Source organism: Drosophila eugracilis, unplaced genomic scaffold (assembly GCF_018153835.1).
Source record: "Drosophila eugracilis isolate 14026-0451.02 unplaced genomic scaffold, ASM1815383v1 contig_1781, whole genome shotgun sequence".
In the NCBI taxonomy this organism is placed as follows: Eukaryota; Metazoa; Arthropoda; class Insecta; order Diptera; family Drosophilidae; genus Drosophila; species Drosophila eugracilis.
In genome coordinates this window covers 361,602-378,428 of record NW_024572623.1, presented here as the reverse complement: position 1 = coordinate 378,428, position 16,827 = coordinate 361,602, and the positions used below count along the sequence as shown (strand labels likewise).

Genomic DNA, 16,827 nt, shown 5'->3' with positions numbered 1-16,827 from the left:
ATCGATAATAATGAATTTTTTTGGTTTTAGTGGAAATTGTGGCCACACTATTTAGGAGGAAAACTCTACTAAACATGGCGCTAATTCCGGTAGGGAAGAAGACTTGGGTAAGTAAACTGTCGGACAAAAAATTAGGAAATATTAAAACTAAAAATTCAATGGAGGTAAAGGATATGTAATTCAATTTATACCAGAACAGCTTACCCAGCTGGGATATGTTTATACCTTATATTAGAACTTATGAAATAATTTTTTTGTCTCGATAAAGGTCCACGATATATTTTGCATCTGGTTTAGCGACCTTGAACTACAGGGACACTTTTTTTAAAGATTAGAAAGCACACATTACAGATAAGAGTTCCTTTCGTCGAATTCGGAAAAAGTTAATCTAGCATTATGTGGCGCTCTTCAATTGTTGTATATACACGTTCACCGCTCAAGTAAGGCCTTCAGTTTGCTTTTTGTCGTGAACGAGATGAAATCTGGGTTTTTGATCATTTTTCTGCCGATTTCGGTCTTAGCGCAGCTATCTCTCGCAGATAATGGCACCTCGCAGACCTGTGAACATTGCTTGCCGGACCTAAAGCCTTTGCTCGATCACTTTGAGAAACTGAAGTCCGCAGTTGATACCAACGATGAACTAAAAAACGATATTAGGAACATGTCTGCTACCATTAGGGAGTTGGAGAGTAAGTTGGCGATTGCTGAAGTAAACCTGAAATCAAAGGAAGAGATTACGAAGATCAAAGAGGAACTGCAGGGTCAGTTAGCAGAATCTATTTGTCAAAACAAAATAATTTCAAAAGATTATGAAATAAACCAAATAAACCAACAATCCAACCACAAAGACAGCATAATAAAGATGAACGAGGAGCAAATCGCAGAGCAAAAGGAGCAGCTAAGAAAGCTAAATGACAATTTAAGTGTTATGGCAGGGAACATGAAAACTTTGCAAGCTGAGTTACTAAGTGCTCAAGGTCAACTAAAAATCAAGGATGACCTGTTAAGGGATAAGAATAAGGAACTAGAACAAAAAAAATTAGAGTTGCTAACCAAGGACGACCTCATTAAATTTAAGGATATAGAAATAGAGGACAAAAGAGAACAGATATTCAAAAAAACAGAAGAAATAGATAAGCTGAATTCTGATATTTCGTCAGAAAAAAATCTAATCCGCAGAATAAATAATGATAACTATAATAATTTGGCAACGATAACAAAAATATCCTGTGCTCTTGAGAAGTGTAATGAATTAGAGATTTGCCCAAGAGGACTCCCCAATAAAGTACACAACATAATGCTACGCGGGATAGATTCATTCGCAGCTCCGTGCAATTCCAGTGGTTGGATGACCATTCAAGAGTATCATTATCAAACTGGGAAAACTAAGCATTCTTTTACGGATTATAGGAATGGATTTGGCCTTATCAGCAATGATTTTTTCTTGGGGCTGGAGGTACTGCATAAGTTGACTAATTATACACATCACGAATGTATTGTTAAACTTGAATCGAGGGAGGGACTCATTAGCTACGCTCATTACGACGACTTTAAAGTTGGTAGCCAGCAGGAATCCTATAAGCTAAAGTCGGTGGGAACTTACTCTGGTACAGCCGTAGACTCCTTAAGTGTTTTCGTAATATCAAAGATTAGTCCGAAAATTGCACCTTATCCCAATTTACAAAGAACCGTTTATCCAACTGCAAATCGTAATGAAAGACGTGGAGAACCACCAGGATATTTGGAAGATTTCCCTAATCAAATAGATTTAAGAAAGTGGATACAGCAATCTGAAACCGTTGAACAAGACTCGAGTGATAAATGGTATCACGTCCTCCCAGGGTAATAAATGCATAATTTAAGAACAAACTAAACACTAATACCTTTACAATCGATTTTATAGACTGATCCAGGAATATAACAATGACAATAACATGCCATCCCAACCCCGATTTGGACGTCAACAGAGACAGCGGGAATATAACCTTGTAGAAATGATGATAAGGCCCACTTCGTACAGGACAAATTCTTAGATTAAGCCCTGGCAAAACTTTGATATATAAAATATGTCAACATAAAGTTTATAGCATTTGAGTTACTTATACATTTTAAATAGAAACAATTTTAATTTTGTAACTAACTAACTACTAGTCACTACAAGTCACGGGGGCGGCGCTCCTGAGAGTAACAGGGGCAAGTCAGGCAAGTCAGGCTCTTTCGGATCTAGTTTTCACCTCATACTCCGGGGTTTGGGTTACCGCCCGATCGAAATCGGTGGAAGTCATCCCCTAACCGGAGTCTGGAAAACTTTGTTCTATGTTCTTGGGTTGTCTTCGTAGGCTTTTCATTGTGAGTTCATATTTTTTTTTTCTAAAATCAGTTAAATATAGCCTCGGACTTCATCGATGGATGTTCCAGCATTGCGGTGGTAAGTGAAAAAAAATATTTTGGTTAAAGAATAGTTAATGCACGCTTCACGAAAATCTGGCAGAGAAAAATAGTTATGCAATCGATCTGCTACCCCTTTGCCTTTGGAAATTCGTAAAGTTCTCTAGATGTCTTTTTCTTCAACTTAGTGAGAACATTTTTTTTAAATCTCCTAGTTTTTCTTTTTCGTGGCTAAGTATTTTGGAAAAATTCAATAATTTATTTAGAAACAAAAAAACCCTCAGCTATTCAAGTTCCTTTTGCACATGATAAGTTTTATTTCTTTGTACGTTTAATTTTAAGAAATGTTTTCGCATCCGTCATTGTTTTTCTTAGCGTGTAATAAAGTATTTATAATGTTTTAAAACCAAAGCTTTTTCCGCAGCTGGGATGATTTCGAGATAGGGTAGCTTGCCGTGATTGGGGTCGTTCTGACTTTGGGGGACACTGGGGAATGGAACGACCATTGGTAGGGTGGGCACTGCACAACCTCTAGGTCATCTAAAGAGGTAAGAGTGAGACTCGGCCGGGGTATCTGGGAAACACAAAACATGTCTTTCGGTTTAGTTGGGGCTATCCGACACCGATTTTTTTTGCTTGTCTAGCACGCGAAAATTAGATTCCGTAATCATTAATGACTACGGAACAGGCGACAAGCAGCCAGCCGGACATACCTCGCGTGCGCTCGGATCCTAAGGTAACACCTCAGCCTGAAAAGTTGTTTTGATGGTTGCAGTCCGTTACATTATAAAGCACACATTCCAGATAAGAATTCCTTTCGACGAAATCGGAAAAAGTTAATCTTGCTTTCTGTGGCGCTCTTCAATTGTTGAGCATATATATGTCGGAATTTGAGTATTCTACTCTATGGATTCCATATCAATTTAACGGCCCTTGCGCTTCCGTGGCTGCGACATCTATTTTTTGGCTAACACGACTTGGTCGCTTCAGCTTTCAAACCCGACTTTTCTAACAAAAAACATTTTTTGAAGGTTAAAAAATTAAAATAATTTTAACTGAATTGCATTCACATTAGATCAATTTTAAGTGTTCCATAACAGAAATTTGAATAGATGCTGCTGTTGCTGTTTATCTTTACAAGCAGTATTTAGATTTAAATCTTATCTGATCTGATCGAAAAAAATAATCTAAATATCTTGCTTAGTTTTTGAGTTAGCATCTATCTATCTATCTATTGACCATATGAACTCAAATCAAAAACAGATCCCAAATATCTTGCCTTGTTCTTGAGATTTTAATGTTGGCCAGAAAAGTGGTCAAATTTCTTATAGTGCAGCGATCGACACACTCATATCGTCTCAACTCGCGTTGTTCTAACTCCTTCTCGGTTATACACTATAACCATCTCGCTCTAATGCATTGTCGCACCACCAAGGCTACGCAGAACAAAGAACTCTGCGGGGCGCGTGATATCACACACAGAAAACAATGAGGGACAGAATAGCTATATAAGAGTCCACCTTTCAAGTAAGACTTTAGTATGCTTTTTGTCGTGAACGAGATGAAATCTGGGTTTTTGATTATTTTTCTGCCGATTTCGGTCTTAGCGCAGCTATCTCCCGCAGATAATGGCACCTCGCAGCCACAATCCCGAAATCCCGACTGTAAGACCTGTGAACATTGCTTGCCGAACCTAAAGCCTTTGCTCGATCACTTTGAGAAACTGAAGTCCGCAGTTGATACCAACGATGAACTAAAAAACGATATTAGGAACATGTCTGCTACCATTAGGGAGTTGGAGAGTAAGTTGGCGATTGCTGAAGTAAACCTGAAATCAAAGGAAGAGATTACGAAGATCAAAGAGGAACTGCAGGGTCCGTTAGCAGAATCTATTTGTCAAAACAAAATAATTTCAAAAGATTATGAAATAAACCAAATAAACCAACAATCCAACCACAAAGACAGCATCATAAAGATGAACGAGGAGCAAATCGCACAGCAGAAGGAGCAGATAAGAAAGCTAAATGACAATTTAAGTGTTATGGCAGGGACCATGAAAACTTTGCAAGCTGAGTTACTAGGTGCTCAAGGTCAACTAAAAATCAAGGATGACCTGTTAAGGGACCAGAACAAGGAACTAGAACAAAAAAAATTAGAGTTGCTAACCAAGGACGACCTCATTAAATTTAAGGATATAGAAATAGAGGACAAAAGAGAAAAGATAACAAAGAAAACAGAAGAAATAAATAGGCTGAATGTTCAGATTTCGTCAGAAGAAAATCGAATCCGCAGAATATCCCGTGATCTTGAGAAGTGTAATGAATTAGAGATTTGCCCAAGAGGACTCCCCAATAAAGTACACAACATAAGGCTACGCGGGATAGATTCATTCGCAGCTCCGTGCAATTCCAGTGGTTGGATGACCATTCAAGAGATTTATTATCAAACTCGGAAAACTAAGCATTCTTTTACGGATTATAGGAATGGATTTGGCCTTATCAGCAATGATTATTTCTTGGGGCTGGAGGTACTGCATAAGTTGACTAATTATACACAGCACGAATGTCTTGTTAGACTTGAATCGAGGGAGGGACTCATTAGCTACGCTCATTACGACGACTTTAAAGTTGGTAGCCAGCAGGAATCCTATAAGCTAAAGTCGGTGGGAACTTACTCTGGTACAGCCGTAGACTCCTTAAGTGTTTTCGTAATATCAAAGATAATTCCGAATTTTGCACCTAATCCCAATTTACAAAGAACCGTTTATCCAACTGCAAATCCTAATAACAGACGTAGAGAACCACCTGGTTATTTGGTAGAGCATTTCCCTAAACAACAAGGTTTTGGTATTCGGATACCGCAATCTGAAACCGTTGAACAAGACTCGAGTGATAAATGGTATCACGTCCTCCCAGGGTAATAAATACATAATTTAAGAACAAACTAAACACTAATACCTTTACAATCGATTTTATAGACTGATCCAGGAATATACCTATAACAATAACATGCCATTCCAACCAGTTGGAGGACAACAGAGACTGCCGGAATATAACCTTGTAGAAATGATGATAAGGCCCACTTCGTACAGGAAAAAATACTAGATTAAATCGTTGCAAAACTTTGATATATAAAATTTGTCAACATAAAGTTTATAACATTTGAGTTACTGATACATTCTGAAAAGAAACAGTTTCAATTTAGTAAAAATGTTAAAACATTAAAATTAACTTCTAAACACAACTCACTATTTAGAAATAAATTTTATAATGCATGCCTTTTTGATTGGGAGGAAAACATTTAGTCACAGATATTAGGCTCGGTCGAATTCATTGTGTTCCTGCTCAGGTGTTGTCCCCCAGAAGATTAGTTTACCCCAAAACATCTCCACATCATGGCCATGTCACTTTGGTCAGCAATCCTACTGCTCATCCTGGTCTGCCCTATCGTTAGGACCCTCGAGGAGAAGCGGATTCGGGGACTGCTTAACTTGGAACGCGATCTCCTACAGAATCTGCTTGAGTATGCTCAAAAGCTGGAGGAGAAGATCAGCCTAATAAACAGGTAGGGTTTTGGACCTATTGTATTCTTGCCAAATACTTAGCAATCTTTCTATTACTTTAGTTCTTTGGAAGATTACTTTGACGACATAGATGAGGCCAAGAGGGATCCGGAGGAGTACCTCTCCAATCCGCTAAATGCCTTTCGATTGATCAGACACATGCACCAGGATTGGGTCAGTTGGCAGGTGTACATGGAGGAGAAGGTGGGCCCCGACCAGGTGGCTCAGATCGACCGCTTACTGCCGCAGCTTCCCCAAAAGTCAGCATTCAAGAAGGCCGCCAAGGAGGTGCATAGCCTGACTCAGTTCTACGGCTACGAGCCCGCATCCCTGGTGGCCAAAAATGAGCGAAACAGGTGAAAAGTTATGAAGATCTATAACATTCAGTTAGTTAGTTTATGTTCTTTTTAGTTCCCTACACCTTTCCCCTCTGGACTGCTATCAGATGGGGTTGGAGCTCTACGAGGAGCACGATTACCTGGGGGCAGCAAAGTGGCTTAAAGTGGCTGCCGAACACTACACCCTATCGAAGTACAGTGGTCTCTACGATCTACTGGGAGCCCCGCGCTGGCAGGTCTATCGAGATCTGGCCAGGGCCCTCTTTAAACTGAGTAAGCTCTGGATAATTCCGGATATCCAATAATAATGTATTTTAAACTGACAGATCGCGAATCTTTTAATGATGCCTACGCGACGGCCCTGCGCTTGAACTCCCAGAATGTCCATCTAATACAGGAGGTGGGTCAGACGGAGTTGTTGAGTTTGAGGGATCCCATGGAACCCATACTCGATCCCGAACCGAGTCCCAGTGTCCTGGAAAGGCATTGTCGTGGCGGAATCTCGCAGGGTCGTCTCAAGTGCGAGCTCAATTCGTGGGTTCATTCATTTCTGGAATATGCTCCATTGAAGTTTGAGGAGCTCAGCCAGGATCCCTACACTATCCTTTATCCTGGAAGCATCTACGAATCGGAGATGAAGCACGTCGAACACGCCTTCGAGCAATGTCCGCCCAACGTCCAATTTGAACTAATGAAGGGAGTTACCGGGTGCTCCATCTCCGATGGATATAGTCCGGTACTGAAGCGCATAAATGGGAGGATTTTGGATATGACAGGAGTGGAAGAGACCTGGAAGACGTTCTTTATAGTTGAGTACGCCCAGTTGCAGGCTTTCGAGCCCTTCAATCTGTTAAGGAACTCCACCAAGGTAATGACGTGTTGTAGTCTTAGGTTGTCGATATAACCCCATTTTAGTTTCCACAGCTGAACGTTATGAATTCGGAGGACATCGAGGCCACTGTTTTAATATTCGTAAGTGCTATTCATTTTTATATTCTGCCTGATCTTGTCGATATCCTTATATAGCTCAGAGATGTGACATTGGGTGGGGCTATTACCATGCCAAAAGAAGATCTTTTTGTCCAACCCAGGAGGGGCAATGTGCTGATCACCTTGCAACACAAGGAGCTGGCCACCACGATTTGTCCAAATATCGCAGGCAGTGGATTAGGTAGAGTGGTTATGCTCGTTAAATATATATCTTTTAACCATGTTTTCCATTTTTGTTTCCAGTTATGATCAAGTTCATTTTGAAAAAAGAAGAGTAAGAAGCCCATTTCTCTTTTACACTGAATATTGTAATGAAAATAAATAATAAATAATTTTTGGTTTACCTAGACTGGGTAACGCTTCTTGAGGTAATTCGATTATCAACGTTAAATTGAAAATTGGTCACATCTTGATTGTTTGACACCTTTAAACCGTTCCCTACTACCTCATCAGTTTTAAAGAGAATGCTGCTCAAAAGGGTTTGCACTTTTCTGCTATTGCTTTTCTTTTGGAAAGCTGCAAGCTCAGTGACTTTTGATAGACACAAAGAGTTCCTAGTCGCAGAGTCAGCGAAAATGGATTTATTGCAGTTGGACAGGGAACTGATCAATAACCTAATTATATATGCTGAGAAGGTCGAGGAAAAGGTTGCCCAGCTGCAGCGGTGAGGATGAGCTTTATAAATACCTATGGAACTACCTATTCCTTTGGATGTTTTTCTACAGACTTGTTCGGGAGATCAGACAACCACTTGAGGCTGCAAAAGGTGTGGAGGAGGAGTACCTGGGCAATCCCCTCCACAGTTTTCCACTTATCCGACACATGTACCAGGATTGGCACTACCTGGAAGAGTTTATGAAGAAGTCAGTGGGAGAGGGTGAGAAAGGCAGGAAACTAGGAAAACTAACTTCTGTCAATAAATTTATTTGCAGAACAAATCGATTTCCTAAAGAGCAAGTTACCAGAACTGCCTTGGCCGGCGGATACCGATGAAGCCACTCTGGCCATTATCCGAATGGCAGAAGTCTACGGTATGATGCCCTGGGAGATGGCCCACGGTCTCATAGACAACGTGCGATATAAGTAAGGACTCACTCGATCTCGTAAAACAACATTCTCTAATTCCGATCTTTAGCTCTACCCTCTCAGCTCTGGATTGCTTTGAAATCGCAAAGGCGTACTTCAAGCTGGGTCAGTTTAAGGAGGCGGTTCAGTGGTTGACCAACACCAGGACTCGGATGGCAGAGCCTTCCTCGGGAGTTTATGAGGTGCTGGGGATGACTAGCAGAGATGTGGCCCTCCTGGAGGCCCGCTGTTTGATGGAATTGGGTAGGTGGATCAAAGTAATTCAGTACATTTTATAAACCAGAAGTCAGGCCTTAAAGAAGACGCTGAGGAAGTGCTCTTGGAGCAGCCCGATCTAGCAGAGAATTCGACTACCTTGCTGGATCAGTTCGCGGCAAATCCATTCAAGGCTGTAGACTTTGGGCACGATTTTACAGAAGATTACAAGAGGCTGTGCCGTTCCTCTTCCCCAACGAAATCTTCAAGGCTCTCCTGTCGCTATATCACTACCACGTCGCCGTTTCTGATATTGGCTCCACTCAAGATGGAGGAGGTCTCCCTGGAACCTTACATCATGGTATACCATGACATCCTGCCAGTAAAGGATGTTGAGGAGTTGAAACTCTTGGCGGAGCACAAACTAAAACCAATGGAGGTTTTTGGAGAACATGGCGGTTTTGAAGGTCGCTCAGCCTTGAAAACCATTCTACCCTACAAGGACATGCCCCCATCTGGGGAACTATTGTTGGATCGACTGACCAAGCGGATGCGGGATATCACCGGATTGAAAATCTGTGATAGACATTCTGTAAACTACATTCAGTTTGGTTTCGGGGGTCATTACTCCTCGAATCACCATGACTTATTCAACGAGTCCAATGCGGTTCCCAAAGGTTGTAATGATCGGAGTGCCTCGTTTATCTTTTACGTAAGTTCTTTATCCAGGAAGTTCCTGTTGAAAGCTTTGCTTTTCAGCTGGATGATGTCCCTCATGGTGGTGCCACAGTTTTTCCGCGCATTAATGTGAAAGTATCTGCGGAGCGAGGAAAAGTTCTTTTCTGGCGTCATGTGAATGGGGAATCCCATAAAATGGATTGGCACGCTTCCTGCCCTGTGTTTGACGGTTCCAATTCGGGTAAGAAACTGAAATTCGCCTTTAACTATGGCTGATCATCATCTACTCTTTCTTTCCAGTCGTGGCAGCCGCTATACAATGAGGGAGTTTAATAATTATCGCAATATTTTCTGATGTTAGATATTATAACTTAAATACTAAATAAAACCTATAAGAAAATGTTAATCGTCTCTAAAAAAGAGCTCTCTTAGATGGCTGAGGAGCAGAACATTCACTAGAAAAGTAATTTTAAGAATTAGTTTCACTCTAACTTACCGTGACGCTTAACGAATGGAAGGTCGTCACAATAACAGTTGCTTATGATGATGAGTGCCAGACACTATGTGGCTTAAACTTACCTTTATGCTTGGTCTGAGCTGGCTGGTGCAGGGATATGTTGATCGTAAGAACTACGTAACATCATCGGAGGAGAAGTTGAACTTACTGGCAAAAGATAAGGAGCTCATTATCCAACTCAATAGTTATGCCATGGAGCTGCAGGACAAGATCGACGCACTGCGAGGGTGACTAAACACAGATTAAACGTGCAATTTAGTCATTTTCTATCATTTTAGCATAGCTAAAGCTTTTAAAAAGCCCTTGGAAGAAGCAAAGAACAGAGAAGACGAGTATCTGTCCAACCCCTTTATGAGCTTAACCCTCATCCGGCAGATGCGCGAGGATTGGGAGCCGCTGGAGAAGTTCATGCAGAAGCCAGTGGGCCTAGGTAAGAAACCTGATCTGTTCTGACCTCTTATTTTCTTCTTCAAAATATTCAGATAAAATTGCGTCAATCGAGGAACTTCGCAAGGACCTTCCATTGCAGGACGATCTGACGGAGGCCAGTCTGGCCATGTTTCGCATTATCCAAACTTATGGCTTGGAACCCAGGGATGTGGCCAGAGGATTGGTAGACGGAGTGCAGTACAGGTTAGTTACCCAACAGCGAATCTTCTAATGTGTGTTACATTCAAGTCTTGCGGACCAGTGGCAGCTTATCAGCTAGCGATTGCTACGCCATGGGAAAGGGCTCCTTCAAGATGGGCAGCTACCTTTTAGCCTCCAAGTGGCTGCGATTGGCCAAGAAGTTGTTGGCAGAGCAGCCCCGCAAATACCATGAGGTGATCGGGGTCTCAGATATAGATGTTACTTTGCTTCTTGCTCGCTCTCTAGTAGCAAGTGGTGGGTGCTGGCTGTCGAAAAGGATCCGAAGGAACTTTATATAGATTTATCTCTCCTGCAGGCGAGGAATCCAACGCACGCGACATCCTGATGAAGGATTCCAGGTTCGGTGGAGCTGGCAATGCGCTCGCTCTTCACTTCCTTAAGAATCCTCAAGAATCAACCCCTGACTTTGACTCCTCGGAAGCTGAAGAGTCCTTTAATCACCTCTGCAGATCCGTAAGTCGAAGACAGGCAAACGAATCCACAAGCTCGAGGCTTCACTGCCGCTACAACACCACAACTTCGCCCTTCCTGAAGCTAGCCCCCTTCCGAATGGAGGAACTCTCTCTGAACCCGTATATAGTGATCTACCATAGCGTTCTCAGCGACTCCGAGATTGAGAGCCTGGAAAGCAAGAGTCGTCCATTTTTAGAGCGGGCCATGGTCTTCCATGCGGAAAACGGAACGGAGAAGGTAGCCCCATCTCGTACCGCCGATAGTGTGTGGCTTCCTTATCCGGAAGCGGATCCCGAAGATCAGAGGCTCTTGGACCGCATTAGTCGGAAAACAGAGGACATTACAGGTCTCAGGCTGCAGAGCGGAAGAGAAATGCAGTTCCTGAAGTACGGCTTTGGGGGTCACTTTGTGCCACACCACGACTATTTCTCTACCCCATCTCCCTTTTTACAGAGGGCAGGCGATCGCATTGCCACTCTCATTTTCTACGTAATTAAGCATGATCTAAACGTCATAGCATATTGCCTAAGTACTGCTCTTCACAGCTGAACAATGTGCAGCACGGTGGAGCCACAGCCTTTCCCCAATTAAACTTGGTCGTGCCAACTCAAAAGGGATCTGCATTATTTTGGCACAACCTGGATGGAGAGACGTACGACTTTGACCAGCGCACCTTTCATGGCGCATGTCCTCTGATATCTGGCCACAAGATAGGTAAGCTGAACGGTGTCCAACAACCTGGCCCATATGTGTACGATCTCTTTCAGTAATGACCCGATGGATCCATGAGCTGGATCAAATGTTTCTTCTTCCCGCAATGCTGCCGCCACGCAATCGTAACTTTAGCCGCACATTTTCTTATTAAATGTTAAAATTTAAAAAAGAATTGAATTTTTTGCTTTTTGATTAAAAGGTCTATGGAATAATACACTCCAATTATATGTTATGTTAAAGAATATAATTTAAAATAAATTTCGATTACTTAATGAACTTTATTTGCACTTTTCCGAGCGCTTTTCCCGTGAACATAATGTTGGAGCCAGCTTACTCATCTTTATTTATTAGTTACTTTCCCTTTCCCTCTTAGTAGTTTTCCACATAGTTTTCCACTTCATACCTTGGACTCCAAGTCGCAGTTCGATTCGCTTTCTTGGCTGGCATTGGCCATCAGCTCATTGCACCATTAAGTGGCAATTAAATTCAATTAGGCGCAGCCCTCCGCCTCCCAACTTCCCTGTGGTTCTGGCTGCCATTTATCACGCCCGGCTGAAGGTGCTCCTTCCCTCTTCGACCAAATCTTTACCCTGCAAGTTTGCACTTCGATTTCGATTGGCGCTGCTAATAATTTCCCAGATTTATTGTTTGTTTTCCTCTCGAAAGGAAACTTTTCCAATTCCGCTGCCTGTGCGACTTGGCTTTTAATTAAGATTGATGGCGTGCACTTTTCTCCTTGAGAAGTGCAATGCATTTGTCTTGATTTCACCTTCCCGGATTGAGTCATTTCATCTGCCAGACAACATATGTATGCAGGTTTCCCCCCGAAAGGTAGCAGCGGCAATTTATCAAAATTTGCGCACACCCTGCGGATGAGTGATGGGCGCGAGGGGCAGGAAGGTGGCTACAATTGGCATGCGTCGGATCTTGTTTGCGTACATCTGTGTGTACCTTCTGGCCAGAAGTAGTGACAATGGTACTGTTTTTCTCAGGTACAACTTACTTCAGAAGTACCTAGATAAGTGAGTACATTTTAAATCAGATTATTTTTGATATTCTTCATGAATACAAAGAATTAAAGTATAGAAATTGTTGTGTGAACCTACCTAGACATCTTCTACTGTACCAATCCCTCCCACTTGGTGCTTCACTTAAATTGCCTTTTTCAATGCCAACGGCTGCTCCTGTGAGGTCCTCCTCCTGCCCTCCTGCTCCTTCCTGCACATCCTGTCACATACGGAGCCAAATGTCATTTCAGCAAAGTCCCCCAAGTCGTTCGTCTGCCCTTTTTGGTCCTGAGTGCGTAGGAAAACATTGTGCAAAATATGTTGGCAACATTTTTCTGCGGCTGCTTAAATTGCATTGGGAAATAGGACTGGGAGCTGTATAAGAGACAATGAGCTTGTGTTTCCCTGCTGAAAGGTGCATTTGTTACATCCGGACAAATTCTGCATATGATTTTGGCTAACGCGTATTTGGGCCATCATTGCCAAGGACTTAAAGCGGCTTATAAAGTTATGGGTTAGATCCTGTAAGTGTGCTAGCTCTGGGCGTGCTGAACATTACCTAACCTTGAAGATGGAATCCGTGGAACTGTCATTCTAAACATATGCCTAATGACATCAATTGGAAGGAAGATCTTAAAAGTTATCCGTTTGCCTTAAGTGTTTTTGTGACTTCTATCTCGGAGAAAGATCTCCTTTAAGGGGATTTTCTTTTATCCTTCGCTTGTTGCTCCTGTTCTAATAAAATTAAAATGCCAACCATTTGCACTCGCCGGCGACTCCCCGGAAATGCGATATTCTCATCTCCAGTCTCCGGAACTCCGTCTCCGTTGGCTGTTAAAAAATTAGCAACAATTTTTCAACATCGCATCAAAACGCGCCCGACTGTCAACCGCATCCCGGGATGAATCCACCCCCTCAGAATCCCGAACCCCACTTATCAAGAAGCTGACTTACTTCCAGCTACACCTTGTTACACTCCCCTACCCCTCCTCCTGCGCGGGAAACCACGCACTTTGTCATCTGGCAACATCTCCTCTTCCATCCGAGGGTAATTTGATATGCTGTGGCTTACATTTTTTATCCACCATTACCACAAAACGATTTACTTCCGCGCAGCAATTTGCTTTAAATTTTTATTTAAACAACAATTTGCTCGAGCGCAGATTGAGATTTCCGCAGAAAGATTTGTTTGTGGAACGGGGGAGGAGGGCAGGATTGGATTGGGTGGAGAAGCCGGATGAGAAAAGCGCTTTCCACACTGTCAACTCATTGATGCACCTTCAGCGTGGCCTTCGCTTCAAGGCTCTCTGGCTGCAACGGACACTCGACAAATTAATTTGCTGTAGACTGTTGAGACAGCTGGGCGTGGTCCTGTCCTTGCTCCTTGATGAGTGTCCTTCTAAGCTTCTCTTCTGTTTAATACTCTTTCGGAGGAATATTTAAAATGTATTCCAAGTTTGCCACTCATTATGGGAAGTATTTTGGGAAAGAATGAAGGGACTATAAAAATCAATAATTTTAAATCGATTTCAATTATTTTAGTAAGCTCTCTTTGATAGAGTAAGTGAGGAACCTAGATCAGTATTGGAAACAGAATAATAATATTTCCTATCTTTAATTTTATATCCTTAATTTTGTTAGCTTAAGTAACCTCCCAAATCTAACGACTCGAAGTGATTCTTCTTTTTGTTATCTTTCAAATTGGTTTCGTGTTTTCCTTCGCATCTTTTGTGTGAGCAAGAAGTTTCCTTGAAATATATTTAATCTTTCTCTTAGAATTTTCCCTTTTTTCACTTCATTTGAAATGGTTTTGCTGCTTTTCGCGGTTTTTCATTTGATTTCTTGCACCTTGGCTAATTGGCAATTGGATGCGCTGATGTTGCTGACAGTTTCCACTCAAGCATTTTCACCGCCCCGAATTTAAGCGCTTTAAATTATCCCCAAGGATGTGCGCGGTGGGCGCGGGGAGTGGCTGTGGCTGGTCCAAACTCCTGGCGTTAATGGCTCTTTTATGGCCGCCACTGTGCGGTCCCCGCTTTTGTGGCAGCTGCAAATATTTTGCTACTGCACGACATCGGGGATTCTCGTGGATAAGGGGCATGGCAGGGTGATCGGGTGATGGCATCCTGTTCCAGCTGAAATCTAATCTATGCAAGTCCCATACACATCCCTCGGACTCCGCTCTCCATCGACCGAGACAACTACTTTTTTCGCTTGATTTTGGACTTTTTTGCTGCCGCTGTTTGGCAGCTTAACAGTTAATTGCCCCTTGAAGAATACCGCTCCGGAGTTGCAGAGCTGCAGAGCCCCACTGTTTCGGCCCGGAGTGGACTACAATGGGACTACCTATGTGGACACGAAAGGACACGGCCGGACAACGCAGCTGGAGCCCCGTCGCTGCTTCAGAGTACCCTGTAGCAGCTCTAAGTTTAAATTTACAGATTGATATAATCATAAAGTCTTAATCTAAGATAATCTGTACTAAATTCCTATGAGTTATGGCTGATAATCAGCTTAAAATGTATTACTAATATACATCGAATATTAATATACATTAAGAGGTATCTTTCTGTCCAAAGCGGAACTTTATCATCTCGACTTGTCTGTCTCTAACCCGTGCGTGTGTTTTAATCGGTTTGACTTTGTAGCCTGACCTGCGTGGGGTCAATTGAAAGGGGAAGTGGGAGTGCATGGATACGTATTCAGGAAGGGGAATGGGGGGTTACGATGCCCGGGGGGTAACAACAACATGGACTCGCAACGTGGCCAGTGTTGCCGGCAGCAGCAGATTGAATCCTAATCGAGGTTTTGACTTTGGTTACGTTGCGTAAACACGCAACAACCGGCACACAATGACCCCACACCGTCCCATGAAATATCCTTGCTGGAAACAGTGCAGCGTGGCTCAAGGCTATTCTATGGGAAGACCTGTTTAGCCCTGTCCCTCGTCGTAGGCCTTACTGTAGGAGGTGCAGTTCAGTTTATTGTAGCATACTTGCAGGCAGCTGTTGTTTGCTTGTCCTTGGGGGCTTTTCGATGCATTTGGAGGTGGCAGGTGGAGGTGATTAGGTTAGGCTTAACCCTTTCGATACGGACTTACTTCTTGGGATAGTAAAATATTAAATGTAGTATTAAAGTAGCAAACGGTAGCTTATTGTGCTGCAAAATTAAAAAGTAAAGAAAGTTCAGAATTCAAATCCAAGGCAAAATTTGGTTTTCAAGGGGTTAAGATCCAAGGGCTGACTTCATGTGATACAGATGATGAAATTCCATGAAATTGAATCACTTCACCCCTTTTAAACCACCATTTTGCCGGATTTAAATGCACTTTTAATCGCCGAGTTGTTGGCCAGAAAGTTGAATCAATATTGAACCGCGTCCTGCGTTCGAGGAGCAGCTGCTGACAGGCGGCCAAATGTGGATGCCTCACGTAGAGACCGAGATGGGTGTAGAGCGCGAGAAAGAGATGGCTGAACTTTTGACAGTTTTAAGTTTGCCTGGGAAAACCTCACGGAGTCGGAAAATATGTGTTGGCAACTTGTGACACAAAGGCGCCGTCTCCATCTGCATCTCCAGTGCCTGCCCTAGCCCTTTGGAGTTTTCCCTCTTTTCCAGGCTTTTCCTTACGTATGCAACAATGCGCTGACTTGACTTGTCCAACCCATCCTTGCTTTCTTTCACCCCAACCTCCCTGCGACCTTCACACAAGACTCGAACATCACGTAAGCATTTTCCAACCCCCGGAAAGAGTTTTCCCACCCTATCACAACTGACCCCCCACATTTGTACATACATCAAAAATTTTGTTATGTCTTCGTACGATTTTTGCTTAAATTTTGCTTTTACTTTTCGCCGACTTGTGCTGCTGAAAAGGTCAGACATTGTCAGTTAAGTGTCCATGTCCAAGTCGGAAAAGTGTTGTCCAAGATTTCGAGTGCTTTTCACAATTTTTTAGAGCTCCTTCCACTCTCTGCCCGCCTTGTCTTTTGGCTCTTATTGAACGGCTTTCGGTTAGGTGTCAATGTGCGAAGCAGAATTATGGCAAATGGTATTGGAAAACTTTGCCAGCTCTCGTAGAAAATGGATATTACACTCCATGACTCCAGGGGGAGTGGAAGAGGGCGGAGCTTTAGGTAGAGGAATATGTACATGTAAATTGGATGAACAAAGTGATCTGTTTTTATTGGAAATTAAAGCAAGAAACAGTTTTTTTTAATATTTTAAAGAGGTTTCCTATATGCATAACAT

At 42.5% G+C, this 16,827-nt stretch overlaps 3 protein-coding genes across 6 annotated transcripts; all 3 read left to right on the top strand.

Moving 5' to 3' along the window:
- The first annotated feature begins 57 nt into the window (after positions 1–57).
- LOC108111273 (prolyl 4-hydroxylase subunit alpha-2) lies at positions 58–7,607 on the top strand. Of its 4 annotated transcripts, none has more exons than XM_041817640.1 (9): positions 58–107; positions 5,146–5,304; positions 5,366–5,952; positions 6,013–6,306; positions 6,362–6,561; positions 6,615–7,156; positions 7,204–7,260; positions 7,315–7,459; positions 7,522–7,607. In XM_041817640.1, the coding sequence occupies exons 3-9, from the start codon at positions 5,783–5,785 to the stop codon at positions 7,554–7,556; spliced, it is 1,443 nt and encodes a 480-aa protein (XP_041673574.1). In that variant the 5' UTR covers positions 58–107; positions 5,146–5,304; positions 5,366–5,782; the 3' UTR covers positions 7,557–7,607. The 4 variants fall into 4 exon arrangements, with proteins under 4 accessions (XP_041673574.1, XP_041673573.1, XP_041673575.1 ...); XM_041817639.1 differs by having other exon boundaries at positions 64–107; positions 5,179–5,304; XM_041817638.1 differs by lacking the exon at positions 58–107 and adding an exon at positions 3,980–4,190 and having other exon boundaries at positions 5,179–5,304.
- Positions 7,608–7,713: 106 nt separating this feature from the next.
- Positions 7,714–9,513, top strand: LOC108111275 (prolyl 4-hydroxylase subunit alpha-1). Its single transcript, XM_017220662.2, has 6 exons — positions 7,714–7,942; positions 8,004–8,155; positions 8,211–8,361; positions 8,414–8,607; positions 8,655–9,271; positions 9,319–9,513. The coding sequence occupies exons 1-6, from the start codon at positions 7,743–7,745 to the stop codon at positions 9,511–9,513; spliced, it is 1,509 nt and encodes a 502-aa protein (XP_017076151.2). The 5' UTR covers positions 7,714–7,742.
- A 286-nt stretch (positions 9,514–9,799) lies between these two features.
- On the top strand, positions 9,800–11,723 carry LOC108111276 (prolyl 4-hydroxylase subunit alpha-2). The gene is made up of 7 exons (XM_017220663.2): positions 9,800–9,981; positions 10,033–10,184; positions 10,237–10,387; positions 10,446–10,639; positions 10,701–11,347; positions 11,404–11,572; positions 11,626–11,723. Exons 1-7 carry the CDS (start codon positions 9,800–9,802, stop codon positions 11,721–11,723), a joined length of 1,593 nt encoding a protein of 530 aa, XP_017076152.2.
- Positions 11,724–16,827: the final 5,104 nt, after the last annotated feature.

Coding starts and splice junctions, on each gene's coding strand:
- LOC108111273 (XM_041817640.1), top strand. CDS start 5,783: ATGGCCATGTCACTTTGGTCAGCAATCCTACTGCTCATCCTGGTCTGC. Junction 6,307..6,361: donor GCCAAAAATGAGCGAAACAG/GTGAAAAGTTAT, acceptor TGTTCTTTTTAG/TTCCCTACACCTTTCCCCTC. Junction 7,460..7,521: donor TATCGCAGGCAGTGGATTAG/GTAGAGTGGTTA, acceptor TTTTGTTTCCAG/TTATGATCAAGTTCATTTTG.
- LOC108111275 (XM_017220662.2), top strand. CDS start 7,743: ATGCTGCTCAAAAGGGTTTGCACTTTTCTGCTATTGCTTTTCTTTTGG. Junction 8,156..8,210: donor GAAGAAGTCAGTGGGAGAGG/GTGAGAAAGGCA, acceptor ATTTATTTGCAG/AACAAATCGATTTCCTAAAG. Junction 9,272..9,318: donor GTGCCTCGTTTATCTTTTAC/GTAAGTTCTTTA, acceptor TTTGCTTTTCAG/CTGGATGATGTCCCTCATGG.
- LOC108111276 (XM_017220663.2), top strand. CDS start 9,800: ATGTGGCTTAAACTTACCTTTATGCTTGGTCTGAGCTGGCTGGTGCAG. Junction 10,388..10,445: donor GTAGACGGAGTGCAGTACAG/GTTAGTTACCCA, acceptor CTTGCGGACCAG/TGGCAGCTTATCAGCTAGCG. Junction 11,348..11,403: donor TTGCCACTCTCATTTTCTAC/GTAATTAAGCAT, acceptor TGCTCTTCACAG/CTGAACAATGTGCAGCACGG.